This window comes from Gobius niger (assembly GCF_951799975.1).
Source record: "Gobius niger genome assembly, chromosome: 15".
Taxonomy (NCBI): domain Eukaryota; kingdom Metazoa; phylum Chordata; class Actinopteri; order Gobiiformes; family Gobiidae; genus Gobius; species Gobius niger.
Window position 1 is genome coordinate 8,981,610 of NC_136866.1, and position 24,788 is coordinate 9,006,397.

At 40.5% G+C, this 24,788-nt stretch overlaps 2 protein-coding genes across 4 annotated transcripts; both read right to left on the reverse strand.

Moving 5' to 3' along the window:
- Positions 1-2,156: 2,156 nt before the first annotated feature.
- On the reverse strand, positions 2,157-13,915 carry hebp2 (heme binding protein 2). The gene is made up of 5 exons (XM_079572102.1): positions 13,886-13,915; positions 13,617-13,708; positions 12,940-13,075; positions 11,543-11,723; positions 2,157-2,542 (listed from the first exon to the last, which is right to left on the reverse strand). Exons 2-5 carry the CDS (start codon positions 13,689-13,691, stop codon positions 2,359-2,361), a joined length of 576 nt encoding a protein of 191 aa, XP_079428228.1. The 5' UTR covers positions 13,692-13,708; positions 13,886-13,915; the 3' UTR covers positions 2,157-2,358.
- Positions 13,916-14,708: 793 nt separating this feature from the next.
- On the reverse strand, positions 14,709-19,977 carry cmtr1 (cap methyltransferase 1). 3 transcript variants are annotated; one of them, XM_079572147.1, is made up of 23 exons: positions 19,800-19,977; positions 19,288-19,386; positions 19,071-19,219; positions 18,836-18,994; positions 18,666-18,758; positions 18,519-18,594; positions 18,286-18,376; positions 18,142-18,214; positions 17,858-18,056; positions 17,643-17,761; positions 17,465-17,561; positions 17,230-17,362; positions 16,970-17,149; positions 16,840-16,896; positions 16,614-16,740; positions 16,408-16,539; positions 16,205-16,330; positions 15,789-15,880; positions 15,653-15,721; positions 15,534-15,581; positions 15,345-15,457; positions 14,993-15,101; positions 14,709-14,899 (listed from the first exon to the last, which is right to left on the reverse strand). In XM_079572147.1, the coding sequence occupies exons 2-23, from the start codon at positions 19,382-19,384 to the stop codon at positions 14,764-14,766; spliced, it is 2,475 nt and encodes an 824-aa protein (XP_079428273.1). In that variant the 5' UTR covers positions 19,385-19,386; positions 19,800-19,977; the 3' UTR covers positions 14,709-14,763. The 3 variants fall into 3 exon arrangements, with proteins under 3 accessions (XP_079428273.1, XP_079428274.1, XP_079428272.1); XM_079572148.1 differs by having other exon boundaries at positions 18,286-18,380; positions 18,523-18,594; positions 19,288-19,389; XM_079572146.1 differs by having other exon boundaries at positions 19,288-19,389.
- Between the last annotated feature and the right edge of the window lie 4,811 nt (positions 19,978-24,788).

Genomic DNA, 24,788 nt, shown 5'->3' on the forward strand with positions numbered 1-24,788 from the left:
GTTACTATGACAACAGCTACAATGGAAATAGATAGGAATTTAGCCTCCCGCCTCCAGCTTGGCCCGTAATGTTTACAAACAATTAAAGGGTCTATAGTAGAAGATTTTTACAAAGATGAGGGAACAGGGAAGCTCCACTCAAAAATAAGACCTGTGTGTGTAATGTAAAGTTTGTGACTTGACTGTGTAGCTTTACAGTATAGTCTTATGTATTTTGGAAAGATGTTTTATTGTGAGGGAAGAGAGGAACAATGGAGAGAGACACTGAGCGAAGTACTAGAGCCAGGATTTTATACCACAAGCTCCTGGTGTGAGAGACTTTCAATGCAATTTCTCCACATCACGCTCCACTGTCACGTTAATTCATTTTTATTGTGATTATTTTAGACGTCCTGCTCTATGACCAGGACGTCGCCATCTTGTGAAAACCAGCAGCGACTGAAGTGCACCAAAACTTCCTCCACAGTGTATGTCTCGGTGCTTGTCAACCCAATAGCTTTTGATAACCGTATCACTCCCGCACACAATGGATTAGTTCCTGCTAGTTAATCTCTGCCGGTCGAAAATTGAGTTTGGGTATTTTCACATCGTGTCCTTCGCGTAAACCGCTCACCCACACCCTCCTACTTTCCATCAGGCTAAAGAGGCTTCTTCAATTAAAACATGACGCTATTAAACTCCAGGCCAGTCCTATCTGCAAGTGTTTCACCTCACTGAGCATGAGTATGAGAGCGGCGAACAAGCAGCGGAGGCGCACGGTGTAAATAGAGACGGTGGTTTCTGCTGAGAGCCTGAACTTGATATTAGCCACTTTTCTGCCACAAATAAAATAATTGAGTCAGCAAACATCAGGAAGGAGAGACAGATGGAGATGACGGGGGAGGGAGAGGAGAGGAGAGTGGAGGTGAATTGTAGTTCGGTGTCATCTGCCAGATAAAGGTCACTGTCACAGACAAGTCCAGTGAGAAGCGCACACTGGCATTTAAAGTTTAATTTATGATTCAATACTGACCCGTAATAAGAATGCCACAAGTCTACTAATTCAGGAGTTTCTTTCTGGATTAAGGTTGTCAAACAAATCAATAGACAGAATCTTAGTAGCAATGCACTGATTCACAAAAGTATTGATATTTTTATGTAAGTGATATCCTGCATGACTAGTTTTAGAGTGGTCTTGATCTTTAGAGGAAAAAGTAGTGTAAAGTAAGAAACTACCAGGAGTTCAGATAAGAAATTGCATTACATACCCAAATCTCTACTTCATTGAGGTAAACGTGAGAAACAGCTCACTGTATTGGACTCCTATATGTGGAATCAAAATCTACAATAGATCATTATTTCCCGACCAAAATCAAGTTAGAAATATTAGTGTTGTGGGAAGCTTGGAGCTTCAGTGTAAACTAAGCAAAATCAAAAGTGAAATGTTGGACTATCAAAGGGTTTGCCGTGGTGTCTCAAAGGAAAAAGGCAAAAACATAAGAGTTTTAGCACAAGATTTATTATGCATAAAAATAGATATTTTTTCAATGACATTCTTCCATTAATCCATAATTTGAATAGTTTTCCCATTTCAACTGCATAATGTTTCCTACTTTATTGACACATCGTGAGAACGTGAGTATAGCAAGTTAAAAATGAATGTAGAAAAATAAAAATAATCACATTAGCTTATAAGTAAACATTGTCACACATTATTATTATTTATTATCGCTCGATACAAAAGCAACAGCTGGTGTTTTAATGTCTATGAAAGGAAGGAGAAAATGTGACCAGTGTGAACCGCAGAAAGAAATTGTAATCATCAGTAGTTCCATATAATACCAGTAACAATAACAAACCTTATGATACTGAAACTGATAAGAACTTAAATTCAGTAAAGTGTATTTTACAAAGTCCTACAATGGACATAGACCTATGTCATAGACAGCAACTATGCTCTAATAAGATAAGATAAGATGGTACTTTATTGATCTCACAGATGGAGAAATTGCATTCGATGAGAGAGCATCCGGCAGCAGCACCCATTCAGTGCGCACCACTCTTTTTTTTTCTTTAGTGAAAGATCGTTGTGTCGCGGCCGCCATCTTCACTAATGTAAGGGCACTTGTGGTTAATCCATGTTTGCCCAGTAACATCTCTAATTCATAGTCTGTTTTCCCTTCCGACTCACCACGGCAGTAACTGAGAGTAAATGTAGAAAGTATAATATGTGCATGCAAAGAATCAGTTAGTTTGTCTGACCTTTTTGATGCTAATTATTGAAGTAGTACAAGTAATATCCCTTTACAAACAGGTAAATAAAACTATCAAGTAATTATTATAAAATTATCAAGTGCACATGTGTAGTTGTTCAACACATTATTCTGGCTTCTGTTTGAGGATCCACACCTCGTTCCTGCGGTTGGTCAGTTTGAAGGGACTGTCGTATCCGGCCACGTAAAACGGCTGGTCCACAAACTCCACCCCGTCTCTTTTCAAGCTCTCCAGCAACTTCAGGAGCTCATCGCGCTTCATCTGCTCATTGGAGAAACCGCTGTAGGTCCTGAGGAGACAAAGGTACTTAAGATGCGTATGACAGGTTTTCATGATTTTCTAATCATTGCCTAGTTTGATTTCATTATTATTCAAATTATTACTTGGTTTGACTGGATAGTATTTGTGGTTAAAGTATAAATGATGGTAATTTTACCCCTGTGGAGTGACAATTTTAGAATGTTAGGTTGGAAATAAAGTGGAAATTTATCCATAGCTAGAGGCAAAATTTTATATTCCAAGAATGGAACAAACTGGGACTCACTCAGAGCCTTTATTTACAGAATGGGTGCACGGCAATATCACATAGTAAAGTAAACATAACAAAAAACAGAGAAAACTGGGTGAAAGTTTAATTAATATCTTATGGAGTATTATTGTAATAACAATGTGAAAAGGGAAGCCTAAACTGTCAAATGATTATCTAAGTCATCTTCAAGACAAGCTAAGGAGTTAAAGGGGCCAGATGCATTTATTTAGTTTTAAGTGGGACAATGTACATTAATGAACATTAAGACAATGTAAATGTACCCGAATTAGCCAAAAGACTAGTTTTCATCGGTAGTCCCCCTGCCAGATCTCATAAGGCAACCTAAAAAGAGTAATTAAAAAATCACATACTACAGTAAAATACAATCTAAAATGGACAGTGTAAGTGGACATAACAGATAAGACAACCGCCTTTGCTCTGCCCAATCCCGTCAGACCTTGGAAGCTAAGCAGGGAAGGGCCTGGTCGGTACTTGGATGGGAGACCGTTTGGTAACACCAGGAAGCCTAGCGGATGTAGTGAGTGAGTGAGTGGTTGGTGGTGGTCGGAGGGGCCGATGGCGCAGACTGGTTGCCTCGCTTCCGTCAGTCTACCCCAGGGCAGCTGTGGCTACAATAGTAGCTTACCACCACCGAGTATGGAGTGAACGAATAGTGCAATGTAAAGCGTCTTTGAGTGTCCAGAAAAGCGCTATATAAAACCAATGCATTATTATTATTATTATGATTATTATTATGATTATTATTATGATTATTATTATGATTATTATTATGATTATTATTATGATTATTATTATTATTATTATATTATATACACACACTCAAATAGTAGTTTAGTGTTCACAGATTTGCGACTCAACTAGCCATTTTTTGGCACTCAATTTAAAAGACTGATAAGATGGAGCCTCTCTTGCTGATGGAGGTACTGTGTTCCAGTGATGGGAGGCAATGAAGGAGAAAACAGTCTGACTGAATGCAGATTTCCTCAAAGGGATAGTGCAGTCCCCTCTGGTGGTGCCTCTGGTGCTTCGGTTAGACTGGACAGTGATGAACGTGGAAATAGCAGGTGGAGCTAAGTTGTGCAAAATGTTGTAAACTGAACAGATATGGTGAAACTTAAGTAAATTGTCCCAGCTTAAGAGCCTGTGTTTCTGTAAAATGTGACAATGGTGAAAACGTAAGTTTTTTTTTATCGAGGACTTTCAGTGCTTGTTTGTATAATGATTCTAGTGGTTTTGTAGTTGTAGCTAGCACTAGCTAACCATTAGCATTAGCCCAATGCTAACATGTAGCATCATGTTAGCATTCTGAGTTTTTTTTATGTTAAATACATAAAAAAAACTTTTGGGCTGTTGAACCACTTTGCTCCTCTCCATGTCTTTGTATCTTTATTTAGTAGAAACTAGATTCATAATTCAGCATTTGTTAAAGTAGTTTTTGGATAATTAGAAAAAGTTTAGATTTTTTTCAAAATTGTATTCCCCCTTAACTGTTTTCAAACATGACCATATATGGGCGATTCCATCATCACATTCCAGAACCTACATATCGCCATAGCAACAGAACCTATATGTTACCTGACGGTTCCGTTCAGTGATGTCATACAGGCCGTCTGAGGTGTTGCTAAGAGACAGAACTCACAAGACAGTATTTCCAGTGACGTGCGAACGACGTGAGAACAACTCAACAACTTCGCAAAGCCATATTGACTTAGCTCCTGACTTAACACGCAGGCAAGATGAACGAAAAGACAGATCCAGACCAGTTCACCAAACCTAACTGGAGTGCGATGGATTCAGTTGAAAACGAACCGTCAGCGCAGACGCAGCAGAAAGAAAACAGAGCAAATACATCTGTCTGTGAACCACATGTCACGAAGCCTGCTCAAAGCCGTGTAGAGACGCCCATGGTCGAATCAATGAGCCCAATGTCACTTAAGCTTGAAGTGACGATGCTAAGATCAGCTCTCTTTGAAAAAAGTAGGGCTTTTGAAGAAGCCAAAGTCAAAATACAGAGTTTGGAAGCAGTGATAACACATCTGCATTCGCTTCTCAGGGCACAGGACACAGCCACAGCTCAGCGCCAAATGGAGGAGGTTAATGAAGTAAACAGGATGGTTGAACCAGTCTTCAAGGAAAATTCAGCGGCTAATCCCAACTTTGCTTCTCCAACTCAAAGCTTAAGTACTGTTTCAAGTTCAGTCAATAAGCCCTCAAACTACGACTCAGTTGAGGAGATTATGTCATTCATGTCTGAATATCCGGTCGATATCGATGATCCAGATGATATATATGATCAGCTGGAGTTTATGGGTGAAGGCTGCTTCGGTCACGTCATGAAATGCCTTAATAAGGAAACAGATGAAATTGTGGCTGTCAAAGTTATCAAGATGCATTCAAATGTAGATTATGTGGTAGCCAGAGAGCTATACATGCTGGATAAAGTGAGTGCTTTGGACCCAGACTCTGACAACATTATCCGGTTCAATAGATATTTCAAATCTACATACAAACAACACTTTATGGAGTTTGAACTGCTCGATTTCAGCGTTGCCAATCTCATGAAAAGGCGACGGGCTAAATTTACCTTAAATGAGATCAGACCAATGGCCAAGGACCTTCTAATTTCTTTGAAGGCGCTGAAAAATATTGGAGTCATGCATACAGACGTCAAGCATGACAATATCATGTACGTAGACCACAAAAACAAGCCTTTCAGGGTGAAGTTAATTGACTTTGGGGTGGCTATGCCAACAGCGCAAGCACAGGTTGGAACGATTGTGCAGCCGTTAATATATCGTGCACCAGAAGTAACCTTGGGGCTCCCACTGACAGAGTCAGTTGACATGTGGAGTCTGGCCTGCTGCCTCTCAGAATGGCATCTTTCAATGCCTCCTTTTCCCTGCTTGTCCCCCTATAACCACATTGAGATGATCACTCATTTAATGGGAGTGCCTGATGGTGAGCTTATAAAACAAGCTATGTATGGAAATGATTACTTTATCCAAGAGGGAACCGAGTGGAGACTCAAAGAGGAGACTGAATACGAGCAGACAACAGGCGTGACTCCTGAAAGGAACTGGTCTCCTCTCGAGGTATTCAAGGATCTTGAGGATGTCATTCTAAAAGGCCACCAGTCAGGACCAGACAGCGAAGACAGGATTTTTCTAGATTTGCTCCAGAAAATGTTTCATTTGGACCCTCACAAAAGGATTACTCCAGCTGAAGCTCTAGCTCATCCATTTATCACAATGAGCTCAAGAACAGATGTGCCATCTACAAGCACCCAAGGGACAGAAGAAACACCAGAGAAGGCTAATGAGGAGTCTGAAAGTTCCATCAAACAGTCCTCACAAATGAGAGGTCCAGAAAATGTAGAAAGATCTACTGAGGAGGGCTCAGAAACGATAGACTCAGTTAAGCCCATCAGTGAGCCCTCAAACTACGACTCAGTTGAGGAGATTATGTCATTTATGTCTCAATATCCGGTCGATATCGATGATCCAGATGATATATACGATCAGCTGGAGTTCATGGGTGAAGGCTGCTTCGGTCACGTCATGAAATGCCTTAATAAGGAAACAGATGAAATTGTGGCTGTCAAAGTTATCAAGATGCATTCAAATGTAGATTATGTGGTGGCCACGGAGCTATACATGCTCGATAAAGTGAGTGCTTTGGACCCAGACTCTGACAACATTATCCGGTTCAATAGATATTTCAAATCTACATACAAACAACACTTTATGGAGTTTGAACTGCTCGATTTCAGTGTTGCCAATCTCATGAAAAGGCGACAGGCGAAATTTACCTTAAATGAGATCAGACCAATGGCCAAGGACCTTCTAATTTCTTTGAAGGCGCTGAAAAATATTGGAGTCATGCATACAGATGTCAAGCATGACAATATCATGTACGTAGACCACGAAAACAAGCCTTTCCGGGTGAAGTTAATTGACTTTGGGGTGGCTATGCCAACAGCGCGAGCACAGGTTGGAACGATTGTGCAGCCGTTAATATATCGTGCACCAGAAGTAACCTTGGGGCTCCCACTGACAGAGTCAGTTGACATGTGGAGTCTGGCCTGCTGCCTCTCAGAATGGCATCTCTCAATGCCTCCTTTTCCCTGCTTGTCCCCCTATAACCACATTGAGATGATCACTCATTTAATGGGAGTACCTGATGGTGAGCTTATAAAACAAGCTATGTATGGAAATGATTACTTTATCCAAGAGGGAACCGAGTGGAGACTCAAAGAGGAGACTGAATACGAGCAGACAACAGGCGTGACTCCTGAAAGGAACTGGTCTCCTCTCGAGGTATTCAAGGATCTTGAGGACGTCTTTCTAAAAGGCCACCAGTCAGGACCAGACAGCGAAGACAGGATTTTTCTAGATTTGCTCCAGAAAATGTTTCATTTGGACCCTCACAAAAGGATTACCCCAGTGGAAGCTCTAGCTCATCCATTTATCACAATGAGCTCAAGAACAGATGTGCCATCTACAAGCACCCAAGGGACAGAAGAAACACCAGAGAAGGCTAATGAGGAGTCTGAAAGTTCCATCAAACAGTCCTCACAAATGAGAGGTCCAGAAAATGTAGAAAGATCTACTGAGGAGGGCTCAGAAACGATAGACTCAGTTAAGCCCATCAGTGAGCCCTCAAACTACGACTCAGTTGAGGAGATTATGTCATTTATGTCTCAATATCCGGTCGATATCGATGATCCAGATGATATATACGATCAGCTGGAGTTCATGGGTGAAGGGTGCTTCGGTCACGTCATGAAATGCCTTAATAAGGAAACAGATGAAATTGTGGCTGTCAAAGTTATCAAGATGCATTCAAATGTAGATTATGTTGTGGCTAGAGAGCTATACATGCTGGATAAAGTGAGTGCTTTGGACCCAGACTCTGACAACATTATCCGGTTCAATAGATATTTCAAATCTACATACAAACAACACTTTATGGAGTTTGAACTGCTCGATTTCAGTGTTGCCAATCTCATGAAAAGGCGAGGGGCGAAATTTACCTTAAACGAGATCAGACCAATGGCCAAGGACCTTTTAATTTCCTTGAAGGCGCTGAAAAATATTGGAGTCATGCATACAGACGTCAAGCATGACAATATCATGTACGTAGACCACGAAAACAAGCCTTTTCGGGTCAAGTTAATTGACTTTGGGGTGGCTATGCCAACAGCGCGAGCACAGGTTGGAACGATTGTGCAACCGTTAATATATCGTGCACCAGAAGTAACCTTGGGGCTCCCACTGACAGAGTCAGTTGACATGTGGAGTCTGGCCTGCTGCCTCTCAGAATGGCATCTTTCAATGCCTCCTTTTCCCTGCTTGTCCCCCTATAACCACATTGAGATGATCACTCATTTAATGGGAGTGCCTGATGGTGAGCTTATAAAACAAGCTATGTATGGAAATGATTACTTTATCCAAGAGGGAACCGAGTGGAGACTCAAAGAGGAGACTGAATACGAGCAGACAACAGGCGTTACTCCTGGAAGGAACTGGTCTCCTCTCGAGGTATTCAAGGATCTTGAGGATGTCATTCTAAAAGGCCACCAGTCGGGACCAAACAGCGAAGACAGGATTTTTCTAGATTTGCTCCAGAAAATGTTTCATTTGGACCCTCACAAAAGGATTACCCCAGCGGAAGCTCTAGCTCATCCATTTATCACAATGAGCTCAAGAACAGATGTGCCATCTACAAGCACCCAAGGGACTGAAGAGACACCAGAAGATGCTAACGAAGAGTCTGATTTTGCAAGCAGCCGGTCTAAACGGAGTGACGGACAAGCAGCTTTGTCCATCAGATCAATAGTGGAGCATCAAAGACCAAACAGCCCAGTCACAGTACAACCTGCCAATGCCCAGCATGATTGTCAAGTCGTAGAATCTCCAGAGGAAACAACAACAGGCTTAAATATGACAACAATCAACGGGACGCCAGAGACAGGGTCTGGAGAGTCTGAAGGAGTCGTCAGGCATTCTCCAACACTGAGCAGAAATTCAGAAGAACCATTCAGATTAAAAGTGGATAACCAAGCAGCAGAAAGCCTCAAACCAGCTGGTCATCATAGTAAAAGCCTGGCCTTACAATCATTGAAGATATCACCCAAAAGCAATTTGTTAACAACAAATGAGGAGTCTGAAACATCCATAAGTAATTCTCCATCTCAGGGTAAAAGTCACCAAATGTCTGTCAGATTAACAGAGGAGGAGTCGTCAGTAGAAAGCAGAAAGCATATCCAGTGTATAAAACTGGCCCAGGATTCCAGTAATGCAAGTATTAGCATGCCAACATCAATTAATGGGATCTCAGAGGGCGACACATCAAAGAACGGAAAGACAGCAAACCAACAACCTTCCAATGTTGCTGTAACCACATTGCTCAAGCCCTTTCCAGGTTGTGAAGGCACAACTACAGCCTGGCAAAATCCCTCTGGAGTGAGGAGAAGGACCACTTGTATACGGCTGGTACAAGAACCAACATTGATTAGGTGCATCTCAGACAAGCACAAGGATACAACTGAGAACGGAAATACTTCAGACAAACAGTTCGGATGTTGAGGTCACCACACTGCGTGCGCCCCTTTCCTGGTTGCAAAGTCACAACAGCAGCCCAGCAACATCCTTTTGGAATAAGAAGAAGGCTAACTTGTAAAAGAGTCCATTAGCCTGTCACCAAATTCAGTTAGTAAGATATCAGACAAGTTCAACTTTGAGATGTTGAGGTCACCACTATGCATGAGCACTTTTCCAAAATCCCTTTGGAACAACGACAAGTTAGGTCGAAGGTCCTTGCTCAGCAATTATGAAGATGAAATTATCTCCAAAAGGCATGACGTCACAGATGAGACTGTCCCATAACATCACAAAACCCACCAGATTGTAATTTCATCTTTTAACATTAAGGAAAAAAAGCCCACAGCTAATGCTTGGGCACACTACAGAGTTAATACCTAATAGTCCACCAATATAGTATGAAGTATCACAGCTTTACACCCTTTTCTCGACAACCAAGAATCTTTCCCTTCTAGAAGACAACGAGAAGAATTTGCAAATATAATTTATCGGTAGGTTTTATTTTACAACATTACCAAAAAAAATGGTATTAGCAAATTGCCAAGTGCCCTCTCATTCCCTTCTAGAACTGAAAGACTCTTGGCTGCCTAGAAAAGCATTTGGGCACACTACAGTTAATACCTAATAGTCCACCAATATGGTTTCAACAAGTGTCACAGCTTTACACCCTTTTCTCGACAACCAAGAATCTTTCAATTCTAGAAGACAATGAGAAGGTGCTGAATTTGCAAATATAATTTTCTTTTACAATACCAAAAAAAAGTTGTATTAGCAAATTGGCTAGTGCCCTCTCATTCCCTTCTAGAACTGAAAGACTCTTGGCTACCTAGAAAAGCGTTAAAAGCAGTGATGCTTGCCATATTGGTAGACTACTATGAACTCTGCAGGGTGCCCAGGCTTTTTCTGTGGCCTTTTTATTTAAAAAGTTATTTAAAAAATGTAAAAGATCCAAATATCACCTTTAATGTTATTGGGAATGTCTTATCTGTAACTTCATACCTTTTGGAGATAATTTCATCTTCCCCTTGCTTCATAGATCACATTAATAGCGGCGGTATGGTGGCTGAAGGGTTAGCGCTCTCGCCTCACTGCAAGAAGGTCCAAGGTTCGATTTCCGGATCATTTGGGCCTTTCTGTATGGAGTTTGCATGTTTCTCTCCCCGTGTCTGGATGGGTTTCCCCCAGGTACTTCAATTCCCCCATCAACTAAAAACATGAACAATAGGTTAATCCTCCAGCCAGGTGATTCTGACCATCAGCCTTGCTCCACATCTGGAGATGAGTCTCCAGGCCGCTCCAACCACTCCTGCCTTCGCCTCAGGCATCTTATTACCCGGATGTCTTATTTGTACCAGCCAAGCCCTATAGCCCATAATATTTGTCTGAAACTGTTGACCTCCCTCCCTACATGTCTGTTTTATCTTTCAACACTGATTCTTCTGACAGAGCCCCCCCATAGTCTCATTCAGCGATTATCATTTAGCCTACTCCAAACTACATAACAAATGCTGAATTATGAATACATGGTTGTACTGAACAATGATACAAAGACTAAGAGAGGAGCAAAGTGGTTCAACAAAAAATACATAAATAATAACAATAATAAGGTAATAAGGTAATTTATTACCTTTAAGGTAATAAATAAATAAATAAATATCACTATGTAGCATGGTTTCAGATTACTTTGAATTTGCAGTGTTTGTAAATTTGTTTCTTTTGCCCAAATTAAAAAATTGCTGTGGCCTGTAGGTTTTTAAAACAGGACAGTAAATTCATAGTGTGAAAAGGTGAAAAGTGGAGGTTCCTGTGGGAGCAAAGACTTAAAAGAACTATGCAGAGTTTAAAAATGTTAAAATTATGTATTTTCTTCCCCCTACATGTTCCAGCCATATCCTAATGTGTACAATGAGCCCAGACCTGTTCACCACAACTGCCTCTAAAATCCTGCACCGTCACTCAAAAAGGTGTTAATTCGGGTCCGAAGTGCCGTCATGCACGAGCTTAATGTAGAAGCTGCAGTTACGCATAAGGTCTGAGATGGCAGTAGTGAGTATAAAATCACAAACTTGCATCTAGCCCCTTTAAACCCATTTTATTAGATTTTTGATCAAAGTTGTAACAAAAGTAAAAATCTCACCTGACATAAGCCGTGAACTCCTTTCTGTGCTCAATGAACACGTCAGGGTCAGAAGGCTCCGGGGGCGTGGCCTGGTGCTCCACAGGGATGTAAAAGGACACTGTGAATTTGGACTCACAGGTCGGTCCTGCTCCGGGCTCCACAAAACAGGACACTGGAGCGGTCATCTCCACCTTTGCCTCTGCAAACAGTCAAGGTTAATAATATAAACAATGCACACGAAGCAGGGACAGCAGTGAAGGGAAAGTAGCAGCTTCTCAGTGTCTCAAACGTAATTATCATAGTCATATAGTCACAAGACTCATTTATAGTAGATATAATAATGCAATGCTTATGTTCTTTTGAAATATTGATAAAATGAAGCCGTATAATGTGAGGAAATTTTAATATGTAGTTTAAATAAACTATTAAGGTAAACATCGTCTCTGAAGGAAAATCCTTTGCTTTTTAGCAGTGGGCCCCAGTACCTGGGGGCTCTCCAGACATGCCTAACATGGTGCTAAGGGTTATAGTCAGGAGTTTCTAGTAGGAGGGTTATGTTGTTGGTCCACACAGAAAGGCCCCACCCATCCTGACGACTCAACTGTGCCATGTTTTATTCTACTATGTGTTTGTGTGTGTTTTTTTTGTTGATCTTTAGAGCAAAGCATCGCTTGCAGCAAAACAAGCATCATGTGAATTATAAAAGCATAATAATACAATATTAAGCCAAATACATTATTAACTACATTGTTATGGTGTCCATTGACAAAATCTGCACATGAATAGAGATAGTAACATGCTCAGTTAGATAAGGTGTAATCAGGAAGTGTCAGCAGCACACAATTGTCACAACATTATAGAAACGCGGTTTCCAGAAAAAGTGCCACATGTTGAAGATTTAACTCAAGTTTCCTCATCACATTGTAAACTGCCACAGCACAAACAATATACACGCTCATAAATAATGCTTGAGTGGGATCTGCTGAGTAAGACAAAGGCAGTGGCCCAGTAACAAACTGCTGAGCAAGGGCAAAAGTGCAGTTTTCTTTGCATTTATGTTCAGAGTCAAAAACTTGACCATAACTGGCCCGTAAAGTTTAAATAATGTCTAGTAAAAAAATATTGGTCGGTGCTTTTATTGAATGGTTTAACTCAGCACTTCTTGAACAGCAAGACGGTTTGATTCTAAGACCGAATTCTGTGTGGAATTTGCATGTTTCTCTTCTGTGTCTGGATGGATTTCCTCCGGTTGTTCCGTTTTCCCTCATCAACCAAAATCATGCACAATAGGACACTTCTTGCCAGGTGATTCTGACATTAGCCTAGCTCAACATATGGAGATGTGTCCCCTGGTGTTAATTAAGAGGACAAATTTCCCTACAGTGACAATAAAGTACACCTTAATCTTAACTCACTGTTTTGGTTAGTGCCTCCAATGTATTTGAAAAGTCTCCGGAAACCAGTGGACATGGCTGCGTCCCAGTCAGTTCCAGTCAGAGTGGTGCTAACCCACTTAGATGCATTATATGTGCGGGTCTCATAGTCCTGACCCTGCAACATACAACAATATGAATTAAGTCACTACAAAATACAGACATTGTACAATGGTTTACAGATTAAATGCAATAAGACACACAATATTTATAATAAACGTTCACCAACTTTCAAAAACCATCACTTGAGTTACATAAATTCATAGACTAAACTTTGAACATCCATGTGACACTCGGTAATAAACTGTCTTTAGGCACAAAAAGAGATGTTATCGCTTTTGTTACACTCTTGCAATGAGAAAGACAGGTAAATGCTAAACCTAAATGAATTAAACAGAGGTTAAAAGTTTCTTATATACGGAAAGGAGGGCCTGGTGTCCATAGTTTGCAGTTTCATCATCATACATTGTCACAAAAGCATGATAATACACATTTATGTGAAATGATCATAAAAAAAAGACCGGTTTTACAGAAAAATGGTGAGCTGTTGTTATATGAGCAAATGTTTACTATTATTACTATCATTTCGTTTGTGTTAGGACAGCCTGGTCGGTCGTATGTGGGATTACAGTATAACATTAGTAACAACATGATAGCACCTGTTTCTCTGCCGGCGTGAACCCTGGATTCTGCAGCCCTGTCGAAAATAAAGCTTGTCCCACCGCCTTTAACATGATGGTGCAAATGTCACCTGTTTTAAAACAAGCATAGAAGCAAAGTTACACACAGATTGACAAAATCGGCCACTCACAAGTTATTGATCAAAACAACGCGACTGACAGTACAGAAACTAACCGTAAAGCAGGAAATCTATGTTGAACGTGTTATAGTGAGTTATTTGATGGAGTGGGAGAAACTGTGGAATTACCTGATGTAGTTGTCACGAGAGCAAAAACAAGGGCGTGAAGCGAAGCGCGTTGTTTTCATGACAGCACTTCCGGTTTGCTGCAGACAGCGCTGTGATTGGTCAAAGAGGCTGCGCTTCAATCAAAAAGCCATCAAAATCCATAATGCATCTGACAAATATAATCTGTTACCACATTAAAGGTGTTGTATTTATTATATTTTTTACATCATCCTGTACTCTTATCTCATACATGTTACATTAAAAAAAATAGAGTGATATCCTTGAGCAAATCAACTGCGAGCAACTGATAACGCTGGCAAATAGATGCAAAATCAATAACGACCAAATACAAGCAACCCTTTAGCAATTTATTCACTTAGACTTCATGTCTTTACATGTATTTACACCAAAACAGAATTCAATGTTATCAACAAGTGAAGACTTTGGGGTAGAAAGGGTACATGACTTGAAATCAACATCTTCAACGGGTCAGTTTTACAGATTTGATTCAAACAGATAAAAAGTTCTGCAAGTCACATTTGTGAAAAAGACATTTTTATGAAATATGACAAACTGTCACGTATAAGTGTAGCTACATTGATACCGAGCATCCATGAGATATCTGTATGATAATGTATAGACAACGCTATTTCTTCTTTCTTTCAATTCAGAGGGTTATGAACCATGGCCTGTATGTTATTGTCCCAGGAGCAGTGAAAAGTAAAAGATTAAAATGTCCAAAAAACAGTTCCAGTAGCAAATAAAATTATTAGGCTGGTGTAGATTAAGGAAAAAAGGCAACACCCATTTAAATAGAACCTATTTTTGCAGAGTGGATTTTACGGCATGTGTGAATAGTAGTTTGTTTGTTTTTTACATATATATGTAACAGTACAGCACTAGATCTGGTGGTTCTGGTGAATGAAGGACAGGACGTCGTCTTTGGACAGTTTTTCAGGATCCATTCGAGTCTGCGAATCATGAACTATGACCCCATCCTCCCAGGCCCAGAAGAGCCGCTCAGAGTGACACACACTGGGGACAGAGAGAGAAAACATAGCACACTATTAATCCAGCACAGAGATCAGCCCTGATGAAATACATGAGCAAATATTACACATCACGTACTGGAAAGGAGCGGCGGAGTTGGTTGGCAGGTCATAGGTTGCTTCTTTTGTTGTTTTATTAAAAAAGTATTTCTTTCTGGAGTTTTTGCTGTACACCATTGTCCATGGCTCTGGTCAAGATAAAAGACAACATTGTAATGTATTAGATGATGTGTTGATTATGACGTACACTAAAAACGTTATGGCCACAAAAAGATTCTTTTAAAAGCCATGTTTGAAAAGGACCAAGATGACTAGTTCTGGCTCAAAAATGAATGCAAACGTCTGCGTAATAAGACAAGTGATATACAGTAATAGACATGTGGTCATTACAAATTGGTGTAAATACAACTCAAATGATCAATAAATCTAACCATTGACTGTTTTAATCATGTAGAGGCCCGAGGGAAGGAAGTGTCTGTCGTCTCTGCCGGTGTAAGAAAGGCGGGGCATTCCTCCTGAACTTTTTGTAACTTTCATCTCCAGTCTGCGACAAGACACTTTGTAAACAATAATGTTACAGAACGATGCAAGTTTGCTGTTTTTACGGTGTCTTTTCTTACCTCACAAAAATCTTCTCCATTTCTTCAAGTCTATATACTTCCTTCACTCTGTATAACACGTAATAGTATTAGCATTATTTAAAGAAATGATGTATGAAGATGAACTTGAAGATTTTTACCTGATAGGATTCATATCCGGTCTGCTGGGTTTAGCGACCGCTTTTACGAACTTCTCTGCCATTTGAATTCTGTGGAAAACAGTAAGAAGTTTAACCATTTGAAATTAACAAGGGTTTTGGACTGACATTCGTTTACCTTTGGTTGAAGTGCTGGTCTCTTACATCAGTGCCATTTATTACCAGTGCATCCATGACATGAACAGCGTTGATTCTACGCTGTGCTTTGCCCTGGGGTGTAGAAACAAACAGACACCAACATATCAACACAACATATCACATATGATCAGCCTCATCCATTGAGAGTTTTAAGTCACGCCTCTATACATTGGCTTTTAACACGAGCTGAGTTGAGCATTCCATGTTGTTATTTTGTACTGTGTGTATGTATATATATATATTTGTCTCTCACTGAAACATGTACAGCACTTTGGGCAGTGTCAACTGTATTTTAAATGTGCTTTATAAATAAACTTTGACCTTGACCTTGACATATACCGTGTCAAATTAATTGTTTTCGGTGTAGGTCCGATTGAATCCAGTGTGCCCTCTCACCTCCCCCTTCAGTTCCTGGACGATCTCAACGCTCAGAAGTGTGTCTCTGGGCAGCTCAAGTTTAAAGGTCTCCAGTTTCTTCCAACGCTGAGGCATCTTACCATCCCATGTGTATATCTGTGATTTCTGCACATGAAGAAAAAATGTTGAAACTCCTTATAAGCCAAAGAACTAACTCAATTTTACTCAATTTTAAGGCTCACCCCTAATGCTAAAAGGAAGATCTGTTCACCGCCTCCCACAAGACACCTGTGGTCCAAGACATGTCGCAGCTTTTCCAGTGTGCGCGAGTTGAGTGCATTTGGTTTACTCTGAAATGCCCCAAGGTCTACACTCTGAAATGACAGAATAGAATGAGTGGTGGAATCAGTAGCTTGTTTTATTGCATACAGGTCATGTGACTACTCACCTTCAGTAATTCCTTGAATTTGGACCTCGGGTCTGAGGAGGCAGGAGCTACTCTGGCTTTGTCTGGGACCCCCCAAAGTTTCAGACACTCCTTTCTAATGGCAGCTTGCCTTGTTTCAGAAAGAGTCCTATAGATATGAGCAAATATTGATTATAGCTTCGTATAGACCGCACAGTGGATTATTAACGTTTTCAGTTGAACAAACAAATCATGCTTGAAGACTTACGGATCCACAACAAAAGCATGGATTTTTGCCAGGGCCTTGATCTGGACAGCACCATGTCTATAGACAAAATATTTTCATGTTATCTACGCTGACCAACAAATGATTTCTTTCAACTGACAGTGTTATGTACTTTTCATTAGAGTTGACCATATATTGGTAGAAGTCACTGTCTTCTTTGATTATGTGAAGTGGAACTACTTCTAAAACATCTCGATCTGTGTTCTTGAGTTGGTTTAGCTTCAGGTTAACTTTGAACATGTAATCCCTGACGGCCTCTGAGCCTGGCTTCAGATCACGACACACTATGTACCTGTGAATACAAAAGGGGGATAAATGAAGTTAAGTCATATGTTTACATTTAAGCCAAATTCACTAGTAAAAAAGCAATACCTTTCAGAATTAGCAGGTCGGCTTGTAACAGGCTTGAAAAGTGATATTCTTTCAAAACAGAGGTACATTAGGTAAATTAGCCCCGCATTGAAAGGTGTAAACAGATCAAACGTCTTACAGACAAAGTGACCTCCTGTAAGAGACAAAGACAAACACAGTATGAATAGAAATAGCTGACAGAAGGACCATAGAAGATATAGTATATAATGTGTTGTTAGTATTATCAGACACATACCGATTCGAACAGTTGAAAGGGCAGTGAGGAATTGGCAGAGCAAAAGCTGTTTAGTTAAAATCTCTTGAAGATTTTCTTGACCATCGACAGAAAAACCCTAAAAATAAACAATATTTGTCATAAACAAAAAAAAGTCATATACACAGACACTAGTGTTTAATAACTAATTTGGACATACACCATCTGCCATGAGAAAATGAAGTCCTTTTCCGTCTGTATTCTCCAGGACAAAGTTTCGGAAAGCCGTCATGTTTTCTGGCCGTGTGATGTCCCCATCTCCGTCTATTCCACCTTCACCTGTGTCAGACAGAACAGAGGGCACATTCTTCTTTACCACATCACATTCAGGATGTGACTATACTTGAGTGTGATCTTTGCATTTTGTAAGCATACCATAGTAGGGCTCAAACAGCTCACTTGGTGCAGCATAAAAATCTTCAAGTTTAAAGTCACAGGGACCTCTCAGGGTCATGCCAAAGCCTTTTGCATGCCAGCCTTTCCTCCACAAAATGTATTCTGAAAATCCTCCCGGCCCTGCACAAACATCTCCGAAGTACAACAGGTCACCAACTCTGTCCCTTATAAGAGGTCTCTAGAAAACGAAAAATAAATTAAAAAATAATCCAAAATAATTAAATGAGCAAATAATGGTACAATAAATGTCAGCACTAACTCACCCCTTGAGAATCTTTTGGGTTGGTGAACATATGGTCATAGCAGTAGTCGATGTTGGACATTTTCATAGCTGCCCTAAAAGCAAAGTAACAAAAGATTTTTATAATGTAACTGATTTGTTTTGCAGCACTCAACAAAAACCTCACCTGTTAAGGAAGATTCCTCCTCTGATTGTCTCATACGGGTTGGAGCGAGTGCGCGCTCTCCTCATCTCTTCACCATCTAGATTATCGAATACTGTCTGAACAATGAACATTTACAGAGTCATGAGTTTCAATAGTAGTTAAACCAATAGCATAAATCACCTTAAAATAAACAAACAATGAGAGTTTCAGTTTAGCTTTCAATGGACCACCAAAACGCCTCTGTAAGCCTCTACTTGCCTTGCATCTTAGAAGAGTATGTAAAAGGTCTTCAGTGCAAAACTCAGTCTCCTCCTCAATTTTCATTTTTGTCTGTTCAGTAGCAAACAAACACATGAAGTAGCGCATTACTACAAAACCATTAACTCAGATTTTTTTTTTACCGGGCCAGTAAGCATCCAGTCCAAAAGTTCATCTGAATCTGGCATCTCTGTTGTACATTCCGGGAACCATTCAACCTTTTCTACCGCACTTGGCTGGATACAAAAATAACATTTTATTTCTTTTAATTATGAACATTTACTGAATTATGACACAGCCAAAACGCTGTTACCTCAGGTTCATCGCGCCAGTCTATATTAAGTTCCCCCTGAAAGCCTTGCAGTGTCAAACCAAGACCTCTTCTTCCTCTCTGTGTCGATGCCTCTACAATCTCTTTGCGACCCTGGCCAAACTTTCCCAGACCTTCACCTTCACGGAAGCCCATCTTGGCCTGTCAATGTGCAAATGAAATTTGTTTAATGGCATTATAAAGGCAGGGATATATTAGACAGTGTACTGAGGTGTACCATAAGTTTTTGTGAGACGCTGTTATACAAAGAGAAGTTTGAGGTCTCATTTGGAGTGTCACCCTCTGTAGAGCTAAATGATATAGAAGGCATCGAGAAACTGGGTCTGTGGTCCTCTTGGTCACTGTGGGACTCATTATGACTGGAGTCTAAAATTAACAGAATGCCGTCAAATACACGATATTGATAGTAGAATAAAATGTGCTGCTTCTGTTACCTGGTGCAGACAGATCTGGATCTGAGCTGCTTTCATCACATCTTATCTTTGAATCCACTGGAGACAGCTGTCCCTCATTTTTCCTCTTTCGGTTCATTACTGCTAAAGGAAGATTGAATATTATTTCTCAGTAGCAAGAAATTCGATTTAAAAGGAAAAAAAGCTATTAAAATAAATTCATGCCTGCCGAAGATAATATAGTGTGTATCAGAACAAGATCACAAATATTATATTCAAAATAATAAATAAATATTCCGCGTATATTTTAGGGTCCTAGTGTAACAGACGAACAGGCGCTCATGCCATATTTTCAAATTAGCTGCAAGTACAATAATAACGTTACAACGTTTCCAGCCAATAATAACGTTGGTCGATATCTACAAAGATAGTTTATATACAGAGATTGTAAATCAAAAGTATGTATAGGTCAATATTTGTTATTATTTCTTTGTGAAAAACAAATGCAGTTATGCAGAAGCCTTTAGCCTGCTACGTTAGCATACTATGTTTACCAGCTCAGATGAACTTCACTCCTCTTTTGTTAAAACAGACAAAGATATCTCTACATAAATGTCAATATTTCCCATTTAATCGTTTTTCTTCGCATTGTTAAACGCTGTAAATGCGTTGTATTTAGAGATTCGCGTTAGCTCCGCGCTCTGTTTTGAAGCTACGCGGGGTCCTTCTGTGTTGATTGACGCACATTGATGACGTGGACTTTTACCGGCAATGCAAAATTATTGTATTTTTTCTATTCTTAGTTCAAAGTGCTTTACTGACACTTACAAATACAAACAGGTAGATTAAAAATATAATATAATATTGAAAATCAATAAATAATAAATCCATGTTTTGGATTATTAAATCAATCCGTAAAAGACAACTATATTTACAGGGCTGCCAACTCTCACGGTTTCACCGTGAGACACACGCATTTGAGCGCCTTCACACGCTCTCACGCCACACTCCTCATATCACACGCTCAACTAAAAATCATCCCTAACTTTTTGCAGTGAGCGGCTGCAGACGCTTTACTTTGTCTGTGCGCCTGTCCACGGCTCCTCTGGCCTGTGTTTGTGTGTCTGTCGGCGGCTCTAGTGATGTGATATGAACGGGTTCGCGGAGAACAGCTCATTTTTTGTACAGTGCACAGTGTACAGTACAATGCACGACGCGCGGGACGTGAGCGCGGCCTGCGGAGAAAGGGTTTTAGAGCGCGGCTCCGGGGAAACGGCGAGAGAGCGCGCCCGAACGCTCCCAGCGCCAGCTCTCCCGGACCATGGGAGAGAAAAAGGCGCGTGGTTTCCGTGGTTTCATCCCACTCCTGGCCGCCTCCGAAGCGACATCACCGCACCTACTGCCTCCTCCGCCCCGGTCACCTCCGCCGCTGCTGCTGCTGCCCCACGAGGAGCTCAAAGTGAGCAGCATAGGCAACGAGTTTGAGAAATAAAAGTCCTAATGAAATAATAAACAACGGATACAGCGGAGATCACGTTGAACCTAGACCTCTTTTACTTAAGTTTCTTTTTCCCCTCTTGCGCGAGGGAGAGATAGGCAGAGAAAAACTAGTTATTACATTGAATAATCATATTCAAAGTTTAATCATCAAACATGCTTTAACATACTGCAAAATACAGGGATCAAATGTTCATATTTTCTAAAGCTTGTGCTACTTGATTTTTGTTGGTAATAATTGGAATGACTGACGCAGAGAAACAGAGACATTGTGTCGTTGTACCTTTTGGCAGGGCTGTAACGATGAAGGGGCCTCTGGGCATTTGCTGAGAGGCCCCCATTTGAAAGGGGCCCAGAAATATAATTCTTTAACACCAGTAAATAGACCAGCTACAATTATTATTTATGATCTAAAATGCACCAGATTGCAGGAAATCATATCTGAATTATAAAAAAATTCTTGGGGGAGGACCCCCAAACCCCCTCATTCAGAGTGCCCTCCCACCCATCAGAACCAATCAAACCCCCTCTGATCCATTATGCAGCTCCTGATGTGCTCAGTCATGTAAAACGTAGACTTGTTTTTGGGTTAGAGCTTAATACAATTACGAGACACTATCGCCATGAAAAAGGCCCCCCAGCTCGGGACCGACCAAAGTCTCACTCCAAAGTTTGGTGAAAAGTTGGCAGCCCTGTATTTATTAAATACTTACAATTAGCCTAAAGCGTGCAGAAAAAAATACTTTACGTTTTCAAAGCCAAACACAACTGTTTTCAGCCTGGATGTGAACATTCTTAAAGGCGCTATGTCTGATTTCTTTTTTTATATATATATATATGTATATATTGTAAACTCAGGCATTTGTTGGAAAAACACTGTGTATCTAATTACTAAGCATTTGGGACAATTTTATGAACTTGCAGGTTAGTTTTCTAGCATTTCTGGGAAAGTGACCCTGAAAAGTGACTGAATTGGGATGCTACAATATGCTGTTAGGAAAGTTATAGGAATACATTTGGACGACCACTAATATCTTAATTTTGTGGCTTCCTCTTTCATTGGTTGTTATAAAATAAAATAAAACATCAGGTATAGGGCCTTGTAGGCCTGGCTCACATCTTCAGAAAGGCTGGTTTTATGCAGTGAGCAAAGCAGTGCCCCTTTTCAAGAAGATACATTGCAGGAAGTGCTGAAATTGCACCAAATATTAACTTATTGAACCGAGCATAGATGTGGTTATGGCAGCCCTATGGCCCTAAGGCACCCCTCAGGAGGGCCCTGAGGTTTAATGAGCCTCTAGCTTGTGTGCTGAACCAGTCTTTCCATGTTTTAAAAAGGTATAGGCTACCAGACACTGGTACTGAAAATATATATATTTTTGTTTTGATGTTTGATGCATCCTGAGACCACACTAAAGAAAGTCCCTGGTTGTCCAAGCTCAAATCAATTAAATTATCTTATATATAGTTTTTGTTCTGTTTCATGGTTCTGGATAACAAAAAGTATTGAAAACATATTTTGGTACCCAGCCTTGTTGATGATGTTTCATCGTCTCTATTATGATGGATAATTCCTGAACAGCTTGGAGCCTACAACAATCATTCAAACTACAACTTTTTATCGCTCTACCATGTTTGCTTTTGAAATATAAAGCTCTGCCATTTGATCCTATAATGGCACAGACGCCAACCTCTGTCATCCTTTAATGAGGTTACTTCCCCTTATACGAGGTTAGTGAGAACATCTTTACAGGCATATAAAGCCTTTGTCGTTGCACTGTCCAGGGTTAGCTAATCCCCAAGTGACACCAATGCTCATATAAACAAGGAATCCTAGACCATGTGACAGGCTTACTCAACGTCACCAAGTCTTTATATACCACTCACAGGACTGCTCCTGCAGGACATCACGGCAGGCCAGGTGTGTGCTGTTTGAATCAGGGGGCGGCGTGTCTCCGGACACCGGGGAGAGCTGTTTTCATTACCTCCCAAAAGCAGAAAGAGAAGATCAAGGGACAGAAGAAACAGAGGACGTTGCCTAGCAGAGTGTCCTAGGGGTTTCTTGGCTACACTCTGGTCCCAGTTGGAGACACAGACCATGTTTTTTCGCATTCTTCCTCGCCTGACCCCTGGATACATCAGGTACCTCCAGGTGCGTAAGATGCCTTAGACAGATTTTGTACTTTAATCGTTAACTGGATTATTGATGTAGAGTTCAAGGGACACCTGTATTGGAGAATTGCCACTGGCTCCTCTACAGCTGTCAGTCCCTAAACCTAAACATAGTTAACATTATGTTGTCTTGCATAATTTATGTACCACTATTTGCATCTCTAGAGTAATTAAGATTGTTATTAATTAATGATATTTGTACTAGACATTTGTACAAGTTGTGCCATCCGTCTTCAGTATAGAGGATTACAGTGGCCTAAGTTTGAATGGATTTGCGTCTAAGATGCCCTGGTGTCCTGGGGCCGGCTAAATGCCACCTAATAGGATCACTTGAGGAATACACACGAAATCCACGCTTGCACACATCCACTGGGGTATTTCTGAGAGCTGCAGCTGGTTATAGAAACCTGTGACCTGCCTCTGCTTAATACGTAGGCTTTGTCATGTCAAGTTTGACCTGTAGACAAGTCTAATTGCAACTCACGCATTTAGGTTTAGCACAACAGAGTATGGATACAGATGGAAGATAAAAACACAGCCAACAATTGCAATAGAACATAGACAACTTACACATTTTTTCACCAAACGGCGTAATACAGGATTGAAAACTAGTTTTTAATCGTCATATGTACAGCAATAGTTGTTTGTTTACAGTCAAATTAAAGGAACGCTATGGGATTGATCTTGTTCATTATTAGCATTGTGACCTTTGTCGTGCGCTCCAACAGACCCAGGCAGCCCAGACCGTGCTCCAGCCGCGAGACAGTCCTGTGATGCCCTGGACTGCCCTCTTCCTGGGACTGATGGGCGTTGGCATGTCCGGATACAGCACCCGCCAGCTCACTCTAAACTACAAGCCTGCGAGTCACCTCTTTAGATAAGACCCATACAGTATAACACCATCATGTAAATAACATCATTATTCCCTTTTATACACCCCCCCTCCCCCCCTTTTCTGTGGTTTACGCTCAGCATCGTCCTATTCCTGATATGTCTTGTGTCGAGTTATTGCCTTACGGCTCAAGTTTGTGTGCAGTGGATATGCCCCACTTTAAAAAAAACTACCTCAGGTGAAACCGTCTGTAAAGTGGATATGCAGTGGAACAGAAAGGCAGCTATGGACGACTTTAATTGTAGAATTTTGATGGTCTTAGTCTTAGTCGCATTCCTCAGCTTATTTCATGTACCTCCAACAAAAACCAAAGTACAAAATGATGCGAATGATCATTAAAGACTTTTTAACCTTTTTAAACCTCCAATCTCAAAATTTGTATCAGGTAGCAATGTCTATCTTCTTTGGGGAACACAAATAGTTATATATAAACTTAATAGTCAGAAGCATATTCAATTCAGAGGATCCACATTATAATGTTTTGATTCTGGCCTTGACTTATTGAGTTCTGACTGGCCTTCTTTGTAGAAATGTCTTAAAATACAACCAGTCTATAAATAATTATTGAATATATGTCCCCAAAAAGTTGCCATGTACATGAGTGTAACTTCTCATTGTTGATCTATAACCAAACCTATTTAGAAGTGAAAGTAATTTGGTATGTTCACATTTATATCCCAACCTTTGACTATCTTGCACTTTACTGATGTGCACAATTATGCTGTTTCTATATATAACCCTGTGCATATCACTCGATGCTGAATGAGATTAGTAGTTACTGACAAAGGGCGCCAGCTTCTTGTTTGCTGGAATGGGTGACTTCTGGCTGTATTGACTATAAAGGGTAGCGTAACCAGGACAGCCACCCTGGATACCACCCTCCTGTGTGAATACAACTGGGAGTCGGCCCTGTTGCACTGCTCTGTCAACAGAAGAATGTAGATGACTGGCTAATAAGGCCTCCTAATAGAGCTAGAGTTTT